This window comes from Xiphophorus couchianus, chromosome 7 (genome assembly GCF_001444195.1).
Source record: "Xiphophorus couchianus chromosome 7, X_couchianus-1.0, whole genome shotgun sequence".
NCBI lineage: Eukaryota > Metazoa > Chordata > Actinopteri > Cyprinodontiformes > Poeciliidae > Xiphophorus > Xiphophorus couchianus.
The window spans coordinates 17,747,637-17,768,770 of NC_040234.1; the positions used below are offsets into that span (position 1 = coordinate 17,747,637).

Genomic DNA, 21,134 nt, shown 5'->3' on the forward strand with positions numbered 1-21,134 from the left:
ATTTTCTTCAGGGAAGCACTCATAATATTTTGCTTTTCCAACTTCACATATTTTAGCAGCTTTACTCAATTATGTGAGGAGTAATTACAATTATTTGTCCATACTGAAATCACATAATTTAAAACAGAAGATTGCACGGCGAACTCCTACCGCAGTCCCCACCGTCGCCCCATAAAAGCGTCATAACGTGATGTATATATTATTTTAAAAAAACATTTTCATTTAATTGATTTACAAATTGTCAATAATGTGTAAGAGAAGCCGGCCAACATTTTGGACACATGATTTATTGATTGTAATGATCATCCTGGGAGGAGACTACAAGCTGACAGTGAAGGATGGGTTTGTAGCTGAATATATTTAACAATACAGATATTAATCCTTGGGGAGCATTTAGATGGATACCGCACTGTCTTTAAGGCATCATCATAGTCAATATTTCAAGTGAATAATGTGATGTTTTTTGCTGGATAAACTACAGTTTCAGTACATCCTAATCAGTACCTTTATTAAGGGGAGATGTCTCAACAAATAAAAGAAGTGCCTCAGCCTCATCCTGAGGCACGTCTGCATTTGTTGAAAGAGATGTACAACAATGTTGAACAACTTGTCAAGTCCTTGTATTTACATATCTCTATCTAACTTAGGAGGACCTTGATCTCATGTCATGAAGCTCGTCTTTCCACATGTGAGCATCATTTTGAAGTTGTGTTTCAGAGAGAAAAGTTCACTAGTCTATCTACACAAAGGCCCTAAATTCCCTAAAATCTCTCAAAAGTGGGAGTGAATCCCAAAAACAAGAAGAGTTTACACTGGAACACAAGCAGAGAGCTAATCTGCACGACACATCATTGAAGGAAGCTTTCCAGCCAAATAACATCATAAATACACTAAGCTATTGACAAAAAAAAGTGCAACATAGTTAAGCATATAATTTGTGTTTCAGCAAATCAGCAAAATTTGCAATGTCTAACTCTACAGTGAGTAGATTAAATAGGTATTTTGGGTCCATACAAAGTGGTGAGTAGTCTAAAAAAAATGCCAGACTCAGAAACTGTTTAACCAAGAGAACAAGGAAGCTATTAGTAGAGGCAGACCGTGCAAATTAGGAAAATGCACAAATGAGCTTTAGATTACTCCACCAACATCTGGTAGTAAAATATGCAAGGAAAAGGGTGACAATAGATTTGGAAAGTGTCTAATTTTGACAAACTGTTTCTAGTTCCACAGCGAATAAAATAAAGATCCAAACCTAATTGGATAGAATTAAAAATGATTTGAAGAATTACAAGCAAGGCTCTCATTAACTTCACTCATCGTGATTGGCCTACTTTTTTAATTGGTACCCTCTGAATGGACTTCGCCCGATACAATGACTTAATATGTGAATGAAGAGGAACATTCACAAGCCACTAGACATTTTATGATTCATTTTAAGAGTTTATAACAGAAATTACACGATTAACAATTCTCCAGCGTACAATAAAACTCGGGCACGGGGTCAACTCTTTGTCAAAGGACAAATGTAACATCTCTTTTCCAAATGTGAGATAGATATTATGTAAGATAGTAGCCTAAAGAGAAATGGTAGCCTGTTGGAGGAAAAAAAGTATCGGATTTGTTCTCTCAAAGGTACAATGCCCTGGAGCTATGGAAAACCAGGGATGTAGCTGGAACCAATTTGGTATTCCAGTAACAGCACTGAACAGAGAAGGGATAACAAAACAACATCGTTATCTGCTGCCGGAGGAAGTTTATGAGCAGGTGTGAAATAGCAGCCGTGTACTTCCGTGATACAAGAATGAAGGAGGAAAAGGAAGGGATGAGGCAGGAGAGAAGAATGGACAGAGAGGAGAAGGAAGGCGAAGAGGAGGAGGGACACCTTGAACAGACTGGCTCCACAGAGCTGTCTTAACTCACTCCTGCCAGGAAAACAATCCAGACGGTCCTCATTAGAAGCCGGAGTTTCATTACCCCGACTGCAGAGGCTGTTTAATGAACCCTCAACGAGAGAACGCATCCTGCTTCCCCCATTTCAGTTCAAACCTACAAGGTGACATGCCCCTTAAGCAAACCGAGCTGTCCGATTGAACATTCCAGTGGTAAAACCATAAATGTCCACTAATGCACAGACAGATGGGAGAGTCAAACGAGAATTTGGTGGAAATTAGGATGATATTACTGACAATACAGAGTCTGCAAATAAAATAAGGCTTGGGGCAAGGGATAGGATGCAAGTAATCATCTCTGCCTTTATGTCTCAGCTTGACAGTATAGCCTGGCTGCAGAAAACATTGTAATTGGAGCCAGATGGTATTTGGTTAATTATTAGAGCAACAGTTGCACATTTTCCCGCACAAATTTAGACCAGAGGGACTGTATTTTAGGGACATAACCAAACATAGTAATGAAGCTTTAAGATTAAATGTAACATTTAATAAAAATCAAGCTGAAATGACAAAATTGACATATTTTACTTGGATTTATGTAATGGAGAAACATAAATTAGTGCAACATCTTGAAGAAGGAGGAAATTGACACATGCCTTCTACAAGTCTTATTAAACAAAAATCACAGGTGTGATGAGAATTTGCATTCAGCCTTCTTTAATCTGATACCCCTAAAAAATTCAACCAATTGCTTTAAGAAGTAAGCTAATTTCTAAAAGTACACCTCTGCATAATTAAAAAATGTTCATTTGTAATCCCAAATCCCAATTAAAATCCATTTAACTTTATGGCCGTAATGTGAATAAGATCCAGCTGCATAAATATTTTTGTAAAACATTGTACATGAAAATTAGTCCTGCATATATGAGTAACCTGATTCATCAATACTCGTTTTTGAGCTTTGAACATTCTCTCTATTAATTAGTGAAACAGGATCTTTTTGAATAATATGATATCTGCAATGCTCCAAAAGCTACTAATTATCAAGCAACATGCATCTTGCAGGAGATTATTACCACCTTAAAAGACAAAAACAACAGCAGCAGTAGAAGCTACTAGACAAACCTGTTTATGAAGACAGGTGTCAAATGTTTGGCTCAAGGTTAAATTGGGAAAGAATACAATTGTGTAACAGGACAGAACCTGTGGCTCATGGATGACTGACAGAGACAGGGCTCTAAGGCAGCTGAAACAATTTTGTGTGCCAGAATACGGGCCGCCTCTGGCAACCAAATACACACATACAAAAACATAGATAAAAGGGTTTGTCAACATAAAAATATATTCTGCATTCATACTCTGACAGAGGAAACCCAGTCCATCCACACTGACAGTGCCATGTAGAAAAACTCAACTCAGGTCAAAATTATGTTTCCTTTCTTAACCTACAGCCCATCCTGCTTGTCCACAATACAGAGCATGACTACACTGAAAGTCTAAACCAAGAGGAACAAATTAGATCCATCTGTAAATCTGCCAACATCTGAATTGTTTTATAGCCAAATGAAACACAGGGACACAAATCAAGTTGTATTGAAAGACTGAAGTTTATTGAAGAGTAAAAATCTTTGCAGTCCTCGATTTAACAAAAGCATGTAAGCAACACACTAGTTGCATTCAAAGATGACAGATGTGGACCATGGGTTATTTGACATTCAAGAGAGGCATCACTCAGCGCCACCACCAGCAAACCCTCTATAAATCTGTTCCCTAAATGTCACATTTTCCATGCTGGAAGAATTTCCAACTCAAATTTGTTTGGCTCTCTGTCAACACCCTCTGATGACGTCAAAGCAGCAATCAGTTCATAGTGTCGCAACATTAAATGACAAATCTAGCATAATTCTCCATTTCAAGAAGACAGCATAATTGGTCATTTATGCTTTACTGTAAAAAATAAAACAACTAAAATGGCTAACAGGACAGAGTCTCCTACAACTTTTTTCCTGCAACTTGGGAAAATAAAATATGTAGGTAAAATGCCACTTGACATGCTACTGCAAAACAGCCAATCCAAGAGCTCCATTTATTTTCCTTGGCATTGACTGGCTGTACCAAGAGTGAAAATAAGGGAGACAGTAGGCATTAGGTTCTGTGGTAGAGCCCAGACAGCTTGTGTTGTGCGCATTAATGAATATAAAGGTATATTTGGTGCTTAAACTATTAAAATAGGCAGTTATAAAAAGATCTGAAGTATTCACAGACTTTAGATACTCAAAGGCAGCTGTGATGCCTAATGCACACAAACACTGAGGGCCCCACTGTACTAGGGGTGCACTGATTGCAGTTTTCTGGCCAATTGCTGATTACCAATCTTTAAAAAGCCTGACCTCCCAATTCCAATTTTGACTGATACTGATTTTTTTGTCAGTAATGTTGTTAAATATAGTAAGAAAGTCACTGAGTTGGCAACAGTGGGGTTGCTAGTATTCTAGTATTCATAAATAAGGTTTACATAGCTTTTAAATTGAAGATGAATACTGAAAAAAAATCTAAATTACGTTACTACAACTACGGAAACATCTAGTTAAATTTAAGAAATGACAACCATACCAAGGTAGACTGTACAGCTGCATGGCATCAAAGTACATTGAATACCACATATATGGTGATAAATATGAACAATTTAACCTCCTGTGTGCTTAAAAGTTTACCTTGACCTCAAAGGGAAAGAAAATCTTAGGTCACAGACAGTAAAGGGAAACTTTAAGAACAATAGCACTGGACAGATAGTCTAACCCCACCTATAAACTGTGGTACCCTTCTGTAAACTATGGTTCAGTGCATTCTAAAGTCTCTATGTCTTTTTAAGGAGCAGGAAAAGGAAACGGATGGCATCTCAATGTGTGGTTCCAACCATGGAGGAGGTGGGAACATTATTTTTAACAATGACCCAGAAGAGCTCATCCAGAATATGCAAGATGCAGATAAACAGACATTGCCAAATGTGGACTGCGGAGTAAAAGTAAGGCAGTCATACAGTGCCAAGCAGACCAGGGTACTCCTTTAAAATTTTCAAAAGAAACATTTCAGTTGATGACCTCAGGAGGAAGTTTGAAGGAGTGTCTAAAACATGAAATGGAAAAGGAAAATGTAGCTGATATCCTGTTTCGCTGAATGATTTAAGTAATACCCATTAGTTTATCTTTTGGACAAGTATTGACCTGAGAGGCAGAAACAAAATATATGCTTAAAATAAATTCAACTCCAAGAGAATGTGTTTTAAATCTGTATTTTCAGTGTGTGAATTTATCCAAATAAAACAAACTATGTTGATATCAGAGATCCATCAGCTGTGTAAAAGCTGGGCTCCCATGATTACCAATCATTGGTTAAAATCTGTAAAGTCCCTAATTACACATAATTAGTTGAGTCAATTGGTTTTCTCAGCACAGACTTTTCCTCACTGAAGTATTTTTACTTGCTATTATGGTTGTGAGTAAAGACAAAGAACAGTTCTCCTGACTGATACATTGACTTTTCTCCTGCATTTATTGAATAACTGTACACAGTGGTAATAAAAGGCACAAATGGGAAGCTGTCTGACCTTAAAAACAGGCTGGCTCTTTCTTCTTGCTCTTTGAAGGCTGAGTCAATATTTGAGAACATGTAACAAGTCACTCCTGGAGAACAGAACCAAGCTTATACCCCTCCGGCTGCACAACCAGAGAGATTTTACCATTATTTACTACTCCTATTGGTGATAAGAATGAGCTAAACTAGTCTTGGAAGTCTACACTGCACAGCATAAAAACAGAAATTTGCATATTATTTGTACATGGAACAAAACAAATTTATTTTACATAGAACATTTCATATCAATATACAAATATTTGCATATTTTTATAAAGATTTTATGCCATAGATATTTTAATCGGTAGACTTGTGCAAACTAAAAAAAGGTTTAGATTAACATTTTAGGGGGGGGTTGTAATTTTCTTTTTGGTAATTTGTATTATTTACCCTTTATAGAGAATAATCAAGGTTTTTAAGAATATTTGTTCTTAAATTTTTGAAATATAAATGTATTCAGTTAGTAGAAATAGCAAAGAACATTAAACAAATTTTTACTGTTCAGTTTTTCCCCCTTTTATTTACTGAACTGACCCAGCCAAGAGCATCACCCTTCTGGCAGCTTTTACATATTTCTTTACAGTCCTGGTGAAGTTATGCAACAATCTCAAACATCCCATTAAATACACTTATTCTAGCATTTTTCCTAAATAAATCTAGTTGTGAAGAAAAGTTAGACGCTACTGTCAGCACTAACAGACTTGATCACATCAGAACCTCAAACTAAAGTCATAATACTATAATAAACAACGTGTGTTGTTTGTAAGAACATCTTGGTTTTCCCATGACTCTGTTCTAACTTTCTCTACAACTTTCTTCCTGACCTGTCTGCTGTGTTAGTTGGTCTTCATGATGATGTTTGTTCACTGATGTTCTCTAACAAACCTCTGAGGCCTTCACAGCAACAACTGCATTCAACTGGATCTTTTAGACCTCACAACTAGATATATTCTCCAGCCTTTCAAAGTCCCACTCACATTGAAAATAAATATCCTAAAAATTTGCTCTAAGTTTGCATCTTCTTAAAATTAGCTGACCAGTAGCATCACTCCACCAGCTGTCATAAGATAACTTTTATCAGGTGCCCGCTATCTACTGGTGGCTTTCTTTGAGTTGTGTTTCAGCCAAATGTCTGACACTCTTATGTCTCGGTATGTCCCAGTCAACAGCGACCAGGGTGCAGTGGATGGCTGTGGTCTGCGAATACAAGCCATGTACAGTCAAAGGGCACTCTTCCTGCAATGCCTTTTGCTAAAGATAACGTCTTCTCCATCTCCCACTTAAGTCTTGTGGGAGGAATCTGAACCAGTCCTGCTCTGTTGGAAATCAAAACAAGACTACTTGGAGGAATATTACCCATACACACACAAACACAACGCCCAACAGGAGAAAGGGAAAAAAAATAGGCTGCAGTACCACTGAAGGCACACCTCACAGAAATGTGGAAACACGAGAACACAAGTATGTGGAGCTTCAGAGAGATTAAAACAGATCTTATAGGATTCTCGTGATAAAAACTGAGCACTTCAGTCAAACAGTGCTTTCATACAGAGTGGAAAACTGACTCCTTTGTAATATAAACACTCTGTTGAGGGTAAACACAGTACTATTGTGTTTGCAAAAGGGACTACATGAAGTAGAGGAAGGCTCAAATGCAAAAAATTTTACATCAACTTTTGCAGGAAGACACTTCAAACAGTTGTGAAGCTGCAGGCATCAAACTGAAAGGGGCAATTCTAGATTCTATTTCTTAGATGTGCATGCTTTCTTTATGTATAAAAACTAAAATAACTGAAACAAAACTCACCATTGTGGGAGGAATCCTTGTTATCAGCCACCTTTCTGAGTGCTGACATGATGGCATCAGAAGGAACGCGAGGGCTCTCTACATATTTGGGCTTCCTGATTGGACCTGCCGGCACCAACAGAAGAGAAGAGCGAGAATGAGGGAGAGGGTCCAGCAGAGACACTTGCAGAAGTGAAAGAGACAGAGAGACTTCTCACAGGATTAATACGTTCCAGACGGGACCAGAGATGAGACACAGCAGTGTCTTAGGTGGACAGCCTCTGCAGCACTCCGCAGTTCACGCAAAATTCTCTCTCACACGCACACACACACCCACTCACACACAGATAGCAGCCCTGGTTTGGCTGACAACCCTCAAGATTCCGCATGGCAGGAGGCTTCCAGTTAAACACTGCAAGCTGGCTGTGGGAATGTAAACTACAGCAGGAAACCACAACAATTAGTCTCTTAGTGGACTAAAAATGAGTTCAGACACACTAACATGTTCAGAAGTAATAAGACAGTAAAAGCTTAATACCTGCTCTATCAGAGCAGGTATTAATTCAAAGAATGTCCCATTTCTGCAAAAACTGCTACATCACATAGATGGATTAAGGTCCAGGTGTGCTGATGTGAGAAAGAAGATGTATCTGGGACATTTGTAATGTCCTCCGAGGATAACCTTTGTGTTTAGAGAGTACTTGTAATGTAGTTACTCTTGCAAAATATGTACAGTCTATATGTAGAAGATTGGTCCCTGTTGTTTTTGACAAAGAACATTATGAAAATGTACATGTACCCTCAGATTACTTTTGATTTTGCATTTTTAATCACAGATAAATATTTTTTAGCAAATAAATTTTAATCTAAGACATAATTTGAGTAAGTCAAAATGCAGATTTTATATGTTAACAGAAAAAAGCTATCCAAACCAAACTAGATGAATAAATGTATAAATGACATATTTGTAGAAAAAATTAGTTTGGTTTCACACATAGGCCTGATAATTGCCAGATTTGTAGAAATAAGAAATCACTTAAATAAAAGCTCTGTGACAACATGAAATTGGCTAAAAGATTTTAAGAAGCAACACATAACACATTGACTTTATGAAATCCAAGATGTGATGGGAAACAGTTATTGACATGCATTGGTGTGTAAATGTTCATAAAGGAGGCCTAAACAACATCTACAACAGGTCAGTGTGTGATTCTACAAAAGAAAAGAGGTGTGGCAAAACACGATTAATGGGTTCCAAGGTGGAAACCACTGCTGACCAAAAACGAACAGAAAGACCCATCTCACATTTCTTTTGATCCTCAAACTTTGTGGAAATATTCTGTGCTATTAAAAGCCAAAAGGGGAACATTTTTGAAAGGCGGCAATTGAGTTACAGCCGATGTAAAAGCACAGCATTTCAGAAACAAAAGATCATACTGACAATCAAACATTGTGTCGGTAGTGTGATTGTTTTGAGATACTTTCACCATCGTATTAAATATTTGTTTATAGAATGCATTTTTAATTTTTTATTTTTATTGATAGATTTATATTGTGTGCCAAAAGACAAATATATGGGAGAACATTTTAAGCTCAAATGAATTTGGGTAATGCTGCAGAACAACAATCCAAAGCGCACCAGCAAGCGCACCTCTGGAGGTTAAATAAATAAAGGTTCTAGAGTGGCCTAATTAAAGCCTTAACTTAGATTCAATTGAGATGCTGCAGCATAAACACAATCAGACAACTCATGCTCAAAGATCCTCTAAAAACTCTGCAAAGAGTGGGTTAAAATTCCCCCGCTGCGACATAAAAAAGACATTGCAAGTTATTGAAAATGCTCAATGACAATTACAATATTTGGAAGGCTACTCATTTATTACTGTTTCTAAGGTTGTTTTGGATAGCCAATTATAATTTGAAAACTGTCTGTGTTTATTCAGGTTATTTTTGTCTGACATAAAAATTTCATAAACTGTCTGAAACATTGAGGTGAGACCAAAAAGCAAAAACAGAAGAAATGTGTAAGGAGGTGAAAACGGCACTGTAGCAATAGAGAGACTACAAGTAGGGTTGCTCAGTCGAAGGGCAGCTAATCTTTCTTTAAAGGCCACATAATTGTTTATATAGTGAGGTCCAAGAAGAACACAAGTCTAAATATTAAACCGTAAAACAAACCATCGCCCTGGTAACTAGCTGCCTTTCATGCCCTTTTAAGTTCTCTTCTTAGAGACGACCATTTCCTGTGCAAAAAGTAAATACAGCAAAAATAAAGAGGCAAAAAATAACCTAAAAACAAGAGATGGGTGCATAATTGTATCCATAAATCCATAAGGAAACAACCGTCCCTCAAATGCATCTCCAGACATGACCCCATGTAACCCAATCCAAACTCCCTCCTCTAAACTCCCATTATCAGATGACTATGTGTAACCCCAATCAAAAGATATAGCAGAAATGGATGTGCTAAAACAGGCATTCCCCATTACCTATTTTGATAACCTGTCACTCCGATCTCAAAGAATTCCTGAGAATCAGGCTCAAGATGTAATCTTAAACCTGTGCAGCTTGATGCACAGTGCCATCTATGGATATCCAAGCTGAAATGCATACAGAATAACAGTTTTGATATCTGAGAACTTCTTTGGATACAAACGTTGCTGTTTCTTACTGTTTAAATAGAAACCTTAAACAAAATTGAAACATCGAGAGCTTCAGCTGAAAAAGACAAGAAAATTCAACTCAAACAGGATCGCAGTGAAGATTATTATGGCTACCACAAAGGTCAGATGTTAGAGACTGTGGTCTCTGAAAACTTTTTTTTTTCTACACATTGCAGCCACACAATTCCGTGTTCTTTACAAAACTGTGCATATTTGTAAAGTGAAATGCAAATGAGTGCTAAAAAGTATTTTAGAGTATGTTTACACATTTAGAAATCTAAACATTTTTCCTATCCATCGTTGCAAAGTGGCTAACTGTCAGTCGGAATGGAAACTGAGCATCTGTGAGCAGCAATTTTTAAAGCTTCACACATTTTTCAGTTCACTTTACATCTGGACTTTGACTGGGCCATTCTAACACAAATATGATTTGACCTGAAGCATTCCTCTGCACTTCTGACTGTACACTTTTTTTTATCTCCATCTATATTCGAATCACATCTGATCAGCTACTCTGTGCCTCTCTCGCCACTGCATTGTGCTGCCGCCACCATGTTTTCACCACGGAAATGAAGTGTCAGTTTTCCACCACACACATTTGACATATAGGCCAAACAGGCTCAAATTTGTTCTCTTCTGGTTTCAGCACCTCCATCCTGTGTTCTCTGCAAGGCTCATGGCTAATTATGGGCAAATTTGTAGAATGCATGACTAATGGTTTTCTGGTAGATCATTAGTCATATTCTGTGGATCTCCGGAATATGCTTTTTCAGAGTTACCATGGTCATTTCTTCATGATGCTATTTCTCTACTAATGTTCTCTAACAAACTCGTCGGGCCTTCAAAGAACAGTTGTGTTTATATTAAGATTAAATTACTCACATGGAAACCATGTAACATTTTCCTTCCACTTTGTAGCAATGCGCTATTTTGTGTTGGCCTATTACATTAAAACCCTGTAAAATATATTGCAGTTCATGGTTGTGTAGGCACAAAGTGTGAAAAAGTTCAAGAGGGTTTGCATGAAAGAATGTTGTGAAAACAACAATTTATCTCTGGAGGGTCAGCCACAACCCATTAGCCAGGAGTCACATGCCACTGCTTAAAGTCAGACTAGAGAGACAGTGGAACTGTTTACTACATGCTTAGATCAGGTAAATATCTTGTCTAGCAAAAAAGCTGCCTGATGTGTTTCATGACGGTACTTCATTGAAAACAACAGGAGGCATAGCTTGAATAATCGAAACCATATGCGCAAGTTCATATTCAGTTTACATAAACTCCACAGAGGAACAGAAGATAAACACATTTAATAACAAACATGTGGCCTGCTATTAGAGGTAATTCTGAGCCACTTCTAAGGACGGAGGGGTTAGCAAAGACATAAAAGGCCTTCTGGCAGGACTCTTGATGTCCAACTGTCAGACGGGACTCAGAAGATTTCCTTCTTCCTTGAAAATCTAATTTCAAAATTTAACAGGGTGCCATTACCACTCTGCCCTTTTTAAATGGAGGCGGTGATGGATAAGCGATTGCGGTTCATAACAGGCATGAAAAGGTCATCTAAATGGAATCGCCAGATATATGACCCCTGAAGGACGGGTAGAGATGGGAAAAATGAGACGCACACTTACGTTCATCTTACCTAAGGAGAAAAATCCAGAATAACAACCTCTCAATTTATACAAACATTGTTTGCAGAATAATCTCATCTATTATGCATCATATATAGGTTAATTGTCCTTAATTATTCATTTTCAGACTATAAAACAGCAGATGAAAGTTACAATTCTCATGTAAAGAGATTACAGCCCCACCCACCCATTTATTGCTTCCTGAGTAATGATATGTAAAAACCATCAGAAAGTACCATTATTTTTATTGCAGTAATATAGTTCAAAGGTGAAATAATTCTTCAGATCTCCAGCAGCAAGCTTTGGAAAACTAATTTTGTTGTATCAAGAAGAAGTCATATGGATGAGGTTGCTTAAAAATAAAAATGATGATGATGTGTAGAATAGGTCAGCTGCATATTATTAATATGCAAAAATTCATTAAAAGCAAACAAAACAAAAAAGCAGTAAATATTGATAAAAGAATCAAAAATGAATAAAAAAGATTCCCTTTATAGTAAATCAACATGGTGAGATGCAACTGTAGAGAACCTGCTGATGTTCACTCTCAGAGTCAGGCATCAATGACCATGAGCCATCAGTCAGCAGGCACACACATATTCATGCACATAGCAAGCAGTCGCATACCTATCACCAGAAACTTGCACAGTCCAGTCAAAGCCACTGAAAGGGAGGATTGTTATGGTTAGGAAGTCATCAAGGAGCTTTCCCCAAAAATTCTTCAACATGGACTCTGACTTCTTCACATTTCAGCTCATCAATGAGACAGTGTGTAGTCTTTGTGTAGCCAAGGAGAAGAAAAACAGCCTCACAAAGTCGTCTTTATGCTCATAAAGTTCTGAAAGCCCCTCTAATATCCCTCTGAGTTCTGCATGACAAACAAAAACCAAGGTTACTCATTCTGCTCCTGTCAGTACATGGGCAAATGAAATAGCAGTTTATGTTGTTTGACAGAACAGGGCAGTTCTAACTCTACTGACTGGCAGAGGAAGCAATGGGAATTTATTCAGTGAAGATCTCTGAGGCAGCTCAAGATTTCATATTTCATAGTAGGGAGGTTCTGTGTGATAAGAAACACAAACCTGGAGTCAAGTCAAGTGCAGTGAAGTAGAGAACAGAAGTGCAGTTTCCAAAGTATGCTCATCACAGTTTTCTTGTAGGCTCACAAGATCTGGTACAGCACAGCTCCCAGAAAGCTTCTGATATGCCCTTAAGGTTGTCTGGTTGGTGTCGACACATATGAATAGATTTCAGAGAAATATCACCTCAAAGGAGCATCAAAACAGCTTTGGACAGAGTTTTTGCACAATTTGATCAATCTCAATGTGCAAAAACAAAATGTACTCTTGGATAAAAGAAGATGAACTAACACCCACCAACAACATGTCAAATGCATATTGCTGATTGTGTTGTATCACAATTAAAAGTGCCGACTTGTCCAACAACCAGCTGAAGGGTCAACACACAGGCAGCAGCCATGGTGTAAATTTTCCATCATATTTTTTCTTGATAAATACTGGAGCATCAATCTTCCCTGTTTTTAGGAACTTTTGCTCAGACAAAGACATTTTAAATTATTTGTTTTCATTGAATCAATGATCCTTTAGAGGCACATATCAGACTAAGTGTAGCCTAAATGTTTTTTGTTTTTTATAATGTGAAAATAGCAACGCTGGGTCTCTGTTGGATATTTTTTAACCTTCTTGGCTGATCAATGGATGACTCATTCCTTGAGCCCACTCAAGACAAAACTCCCATCAAAGCTCAAACTAATTAGGCTTTTTTGATATACACTTTGACCGACATGAGATAGGTCCCCCTGTAGCCACTCTGCATATGAAAAGACTCGTTAATTTCATACACCACCCGTGACAGCAATAAATTGTTATGAAATGCCTTTTTATTATTCTGCCAAACAGCTAAACATGAGTGCATAACAGCATAATCAGGGTCACCTTTGCTTCTACACACCTTCAAATGTAATTTAAAATTAAAGGTGCAAGCAGCCTCAAACGGTCCATGCAGCACAGCGCCGCTCGGGTGTGTTTTGTGACCCCAAGGGTTTCACACCGCCAACTCAAAGCCTTCATAGAACCCATCAATCATTTCTGCATGTCCCCATTAGGCGGTACAAAGCCTTCAGGAAGGGGCTCATTGAAGCTTTGGTTAGAGCAATTCAAAATTTGTAAATGGTGAATTTACTAAAACCTGAAAGAGTAGTTCAATCAAATGTGGAGACTTCAGACGAGCAAAATTGAGTCAAAATCATTGTGGATTAAACAAGTTCAATCCAAAATGGCAGACTAGCTGTTTGTTGCTACTTGTTTTGCAACTTTTGCAAAACCTTTCAAATACTTGAAGTTCATGCACAACTGATGTGTCTGCAAAATTTTATTGAGTTTTTCAAATATGTTTAGATCATCTAATAGCCAATTCATTTGAGCAAGGAATAAAAAAGCATTCAAAAATCATAAGTGTCAGGGCTTTTGCTCCTTAAGCCTAAAAACAACTGTAGCTGGCATCTAATCATCAGACATTAACCTCCCGTGCTGGTAGACTGCATAAATAAAAATCTCCAGTACAAACTCTTCCTTTCAGTTTGCAAAATGCTGCATTGAAGAGACTCGTTCTGTTAAACATGCAGATGACAAATAACTTATTCTAACCAGTGGAGGTCACTGTGGACATACCCTGGAGACAAAATAGGGAGCATAGAAAGTTTCTGTTGTTGAACAGGGCTTAAAAGCTACTAGTCTGTTATTAACTGTGTACATTAAATTAAAGTTTTTGTTTTTTAAAGCATCTTTGACCCTTTTTGTAGTCACAGCAATCAAAGGGGGAGCAAGACAGGCACCTCCGAGGGGTTATGTTAAGCCAAAGGGGTCCTTTGGGGGATGAAGGTGTGTTTGTAAGAAGACAGTAATGTGTAGGTGCTGTTCAACACATGTCGCAGCGCAATGTTTCATGCTGAAGCTCTGGGCCTAACTGATCAAAGCTGCACCACTCAACGCCACCAGACTCTGTGGCTCAGGCATCCGTCACACTCCTAATTAACTCAATGTTTTCCTGTTGTCCCCCTGTGAAGTTTCCATGAAAAGAACAACCACCAAGTTAGAGCCTTTCAAACTGCAATAGATTATCCAATGTGTCGGGAAACAAAGCCCAGCCGCAAAAACTGCCTTCTGAGTCTGTGAAACCACTTCCTTCCAGAGACATCCCCATTGGATGAGAATGAGATCAAAGAGTGTGGAATGCATAGAAGAATACTCTGAAGGTTTTAACTGAATGGTGGTAGAAGTTTTGTGTGATCAGCAGAAATTATCCTGGGATGGTTCTTAAATATAAACTCAGCTAACTGCACTTCAGTATTACTGCAAATTAATTTTGCTTAGACCTTTAGTGATGTTGTGTCTTGGTGCCGTTTAAACAGATATGGACAAGCAACCAAGGTGCTGTGACCCACACTGTCACAATTTATGTTCATACTAGTGGGCTTTATTAAACAGCAGATGGACAGAAAGTAAGACAAAGTGAAGAGGGGAAGACATGCCATGAATGAGCTGGGTCAGGAATAGTACCCAAGACACGTCAAAGACTGAAGATGTAGAACTTCTATCACTGAGCCACACGAGGCCCTTGTCTTCATACTTTTATTTACAAGATTGATGTAATGTAATGGGCAGCAATCATTAAAATAAAACATTTATTTGCCAATTTTAGTCGAGCAAACTCATGATGAAAATGTAAAAAGAAAAGTTTCCAACAACAGAATGGCAAAATTCACAACCGCTGTCTCTATTTTTATCATTTTGTGATTTGGAATATTCCTACCAGGTTTTTCAACCAGCTCCCGACATTTCTAGATAAGAGTTCAAATTTTAAAAAATATATGAAACAAAGCAATGCCCTAAAACTTAACAAAGTTAACCCTTCTGTTACTGCTAGTTTATTCGTTCCCAGGCATCACTGCAATCACCTGGCTTATCTTCCACTGTAAGTATGAAACACTTTGCAAACACCAAAGTTGTGCTACTCTCCTTTACAAAACACAAAAATATCTCAGAAAAAAAGTGATGGTGATTAGCAACGTGCTCTCTCAAGGTTTCCATGAAAGCCAGCAAATATTTCATTATCCATGGGTGCAACATTTATTGGTTGAGTAAAGATTTGTGGCATCTGGATCTGTAAAGGGAGCAGTCGCCACAACCCAATATCTGATCCAAGAAATCCTTCAGCGTGAAGTCCGAAACAGATTACTAGCAAATTACTAGCATTAAAATTTCCCATTCATAATGCCAAGACATTAGTCTACTTGTGAATAAGATTATATTGTGTGTAAAGTCTGTCCTTGCACAGCTCTAGGAGGAAGCCAAAAATGGACTTGAGGTAATGTTCAAATCACAGCTCCAAAATATATCAACTCATAATTGTTTTTGCAAAATCATTGCAATTTACAAAAATCATTTTTGTTGCAATTCAGGTGCTCATTTACACATCTCCAGTGATCAGAGTCTCTGAAACCAGCACTTTTTGAAACTAGGTCTCAGAGTGAAACTTTTCGAGAACACTCCCGTGGAGAGGTGAAGTACTCCACAGATGTGAAAGTGTACATGCGCAGAAGGTTTGTTGTATGCAGGAATGGGCAGATAACAAAAACAACAGCAGATACCATTGTGCTATGTGTGCTACTTTACCTATTTATACGACTTATAAGTTGGAACATATAAACAGCTCTGGAAAAAAATAAGAGACTACTTAAAATGATCAGTTTCTCTGATTTTACGTTCCATAGGTATATGTTTGAATAAAATTAACATTGTTCTTTTATTCCACAAACTACTGACAACATTTCTTCAAAATTTCAAGCAAAAATTTTGTATTAATTTGCAGAAATGGTCAAATTAATGAAAAAAGATGCAGTGTTTCAGATCTCAAATAATGCAAAGAAAACAAGTTCATATTCATTTAGAACAACAATGCTAATGTTTTAACTCAGGAAGAGTTCAGAAATCAATATTTGGTGGAATCACCATCAGGTTCAGTGCAGTGGTCTCTTAATTTTTTCCAGAGCTTTATGTTACATGAGCACGTGGTTCATCTGAGATGTAGGTGGGTTACTATTGGGTTTCTATTGTTCCGGCATGACAGCTACAGCAAATTCAAGGTGTCTTGGCGGTCTCATCTAAATGTCTAAATGGAACTTTTCCCCAGCCAGCATCCGAAAATACCAGCAGTTTCCAGACAGCGGTCTCGTATAAAAACGTAGCCTAAATGTAGTATTTCAAGTTGCTTCTCCGGCTCCACAGGAAAATAGCATTAGCGCACATGTCGATTTTGTCACCAACTTGAGACATTTCCTCCAGCATGTGTTTATTAACTACAGGTGTGAGCTCTTCCCTCTAAAGGGTTTCACAGGCACCTGTGAGGACAGTCCATGAGAGCCAGACCCTGCCCCTAACATCTTTCAACTCTCAAACCTATCCTGTCTGCCCATTTTTTCTCTCATCCATGCCTTCTAGCACTCCAAGAGCAATATGCTTTTAATGAGTCTTCCCTTCTGTGTCCACAGGGACCTGTTCACCTTCACAAATCATACCCCTTCTCTAAATCTCTCCCTCCTTATTTCCCTCTATCCATTATTTTGTGGATTCAACAGTAATTGCCAATTTAAAGCTAACTCAGCAGAATTACCATAAAAATGTAAACTATAGTAAATTGTGTTTTGCTTACATTCTTCAAATGCAAGTAAAATTTTTACAAAATTCAAACATGCAAGCACTATATCTAAAAATTTAAAAGAGATTTATGCCATAAAATAGCACAGGTTTGTATGAGCATAAAACCACGCTATCAGCTTCCCATCTGCTGGTCTTTACACTAAGCAGATCAAAGCTGCAGCCTCTCTAAACAATAGCTACATAGCCCACAGATGAGTGCCACATGTGAGTGGGGGCCACATTGACCACTTAAAGGATTTCTCTCCTCTTTGCCAAGTCTCCAGAAGACAAAGATTCAGGTTGGAACAAGTTCAGCTACAAAAAAAAAAAGTATTCATGGCTTTGAAGCCCTCTACAGCTGGTGACAATGTTCTCAACATGTCAGAAAAAGTCTCAGAGGAGTTCGATCCAGAGTAAATAGACGCCTATTACCATCCACTGAGTGTACACTGTGAGGTTCAGGGCACCTTTTCTTTGAGTCACGGTAATCAAATAAAAACAGGAAGCGACACAACAGTTTTCTGCAAGCAGATTAACCACACATTAATCAATGAAGAATATTCACTCAAGATATGAGTGATTAATGTAGTTATGATAAAATATTTAACACATTCACAGTTAATGAAACTTGTAAGAGAGTCTTAATATAAAAACATCACCTCCAACACTGAAGATTGCATAAGGGTACAAAGATAGAGAGTATTTAAGGATAATTTATCTATATTCTGCACCTAATCAGCATAATGTTGCTTTAGAAACTCCAGAGGTGACTCCAGGCAACTTGAAAAACTTTCCTGCTACAGACAAAGACTTGACACATACGATCACCCACATTTCTATACCCTTTTGTATAGAAATGAGAGTAAAAGAACTGTAAAATTGAAAAGTAATGACACTTTGGCATGGCAGACCAAAAATAGAAAATGAAAAGTTAACAACTGAGTTGAAATAAAGAACTGGAGAAACTATACAAATTACAGATGCCATTATTTGATCCCTCAGGGTCTGAATCAAGACATTTTTACATTATGAATAACAGAGTCTGAGAAACTCCACTCCTGTTGATGTACAGACAGTATCTGTTGATACTGACTAGTATCAACAGTATCAGCCTGTTGATACTCATCAATAGGCTTATATTGGCTGTTGATGAGATTTATGTGAGCTGCATGTCAGTGTCTAATATACAGTAGGCCATGCAAATTATAAAAGTTTATCTAATGAGTCAGGAATTTAAGTAACAAAGTGTTTTACACTAAAGATTAGTCAATCAATCAACCCGATGTCAGAACTGTCAGATTTGCCATCGGTGGGCTTTGACTGGTTTGTCCAGTTTCTTAAATACATCAAAATTAAGGAGTTAGAAACAACAGATGCCAGACGAATAGATAAAATCCACAAGTACTTGAGACCCATTGTAAATATATATATATATATATATATATATATATATAAAACTGCCTACTTAAATTGTTAAAACATGAAATATACTTTAATACGCATTAATATGCACAGTGGAAACCATCTTGGCATTGCAGATAAAGTTCAAATCAACACTATTCTTTATCTGTGCTTTTGGGGGAACAGCCGATCAGAAGCAAGAAAAATCAATAGTGCTCCTGAATTAGCTGCTTTGCAAACAGCAGTCAACAGCATGTCAAGTAGAATTGCTCCTAGGTATTTCCAAAAAAAAATTACAAATAGGCAAATTTCCCACAAATAATTTGGAATTACACAGTTCTGGAAAATGTGCAAGTCCAGTATATAATTATTAAAGCCTCCCCACAATAAACCCAGATACTTACAAAAACTTTTTTCTTCAACACACAATGAAATTGTGTGTCTCGATGTACAAGATGGAAGGTATTTTTTATAAATTAATATCTCTTATTAACAGCCATTGCATGCCACAAATATTGCCATAATATCAAAAATAATTATCATGCAGCATAAAATATGAAACTTGTATCTTAAAGGACCCACAAAATTAGTAAGTACTACAAATATTAAAATAGAGAGCTTCAAAAATGGAAAATTCTGAAATTTTTTCAGAAGCAGCAGGAGTAAGGACCAGCTCATAAAAAAAATACCTGGAGATCTCTTGTTTTGGCGTAAGGGCATCATGTAGGACTGTCGTGGAAGAAGAGGTGAGGAAGGAAGAGACATTGATACTCCCTTGGCAAAGCCCAACTTCAGTGCATCATCTTGTGCATAAAGGTGACTACTGCCAGGCCCCTGAGGCAGGAGGTTTCCTTCAGGTGGGAATCTTCTTTGAGCACCGTGGCTGTTGACATCACCTGTTGAGGAGAACAATAATTACCTTATGTCAAAAGAAAAAACAATGAGGTCAAAAGAAGAGTTGGAATCAACTACATTTTGATTTATGTACTGGTGTTAACACATCCACAAAGGAACAAATCTGTTTCAGATTACTGTGGTTGTGCTTTAAACCCCATTAAACACAACAAAACAGAAACATTTAAGGAGAAAAGGAACACACCTGTACACAGATTATGATGATAATCTGCAAATACCAAGGAAGCAGAGAGCGTAAATAACTCCACAAATCTATGAATTCTGACAGTACAGACAAGTCTCTCTTTAATTAGTTTAAATCTGATGAAAGAGTGGCTAATATCTGCATTCTCAAAACCGTTTCCCAAATTTATTTTATGTAGCCCCTGTAAGATTCATGTAGACTGTATAAGCACCCAGGATCGTTTATCTCCATGAAGTGGCAGTCCACAACTATGAAGAAAAGCAACAATGTTCCTTTCTTAGACTACTATTTAATAAATGATTTCAACATCCATGCCAACTTAATAAAAAGGAGGGAATTGCACTGACTAATAATCAACCTGAACCTCCCACAACCCTTTAGAAAAATTTAAAAACAATCAGGGTTTATAAATAATCATCCCACCCCACTCCATAATAATAATATACTAAGTCAAACAAAAGATCTGAAAATATACAAAGTCTTCAAGATTATAATTTGATTTTAATGCCTTATAGTAAAAAACTAATGTTTCCGTTATGCAAGTGAACCTTCACGTTTTCAATCTTTAAAGTTCTCATTGATTTGGTTTGGACATTCTACTGGTGGTTGTTGCATCTTCAACGCCCACCCCTAAATCATTCTCCAGATCAAGAATCCCCTGCATGTAAACAGGTTAGACTTGGAATGAAAGGCCACAGGGAGACATGTTTTTCTAATTACTGCTCTCACCTGTGGAACAACCCTACAGCGGACCTGAGACCAAGAAAAACTAATTGTATTTTCAAAAGCAAACTGAAGGCAAATTCTTTTGCTTTGGGAATCAAGCTTTTCTTCTCAAGATTTCATATAATTTATGTTATTCATCTTTAATAAATCTAAAACTTAGGAGAGTATTTTTGCATTTAGTTTGACTAAATGTAAAAATACTCTCTAGTATTAAAAGATATTCCCCATTCATTAAACAATAAACATATCTATTAGATTAGATTAGATTAGATTAGATAGCATTTATTGTCATTGAACAGGATTCAACGAAATTTCTATTGCAACTCCCGTGCAAAAAGTCAAATATATACAATAAATAAAATAAACAAACACACAATAATAATAATAACAATATATACAACTAAAATTAACTAAAGGCACTCAACCACACATTAGCATTTTAGTCTCTCACTGTGAGAGACACTCAAAGTGATGTATAAATAAAGATTATCAGGCTGTTTGAACAGTTTGTCAAAAACAATAGGAAAGTATAAAATTGATGTATATTCTCATATTAGAACAATTCATAATACTTCTGACTTTTGGT

General features: G+C 37.2%; 1 protein-coding gene across 2 annotated transcripts in view; it reads right to left on the reverse strand.

Annotated features, from left to right (window-relative positions):
- tanc1b (tetratricopeptide repeat, ankyrin repeat and coiled-coil containing 1b) overlaps window positions 1–21,134 on the reverse strand; it is a 104,018-nt gene that overhangs the window by 51,050 nt on the left and 31,834 nt on the right. For both annotated transcript variants that reach the window (XM_028023314.1, XM_028023313.1), the window contains exons 3-4: window positions 19,413–19,619; window positions 7,330–7,434 (exon numbers count right to left, since the gene is read on the reverse strand). In XM_028023314.1, coding sequence (XP_027879115.1) covers window positions 7,330–7,434; window positions 19,413–19,619 — 312 coding nt within the window. The remainder of the gene's footprint in view (window positions 1–7,329; window positions 7,435–19,412; window positions 19,620–21,134) is intronic.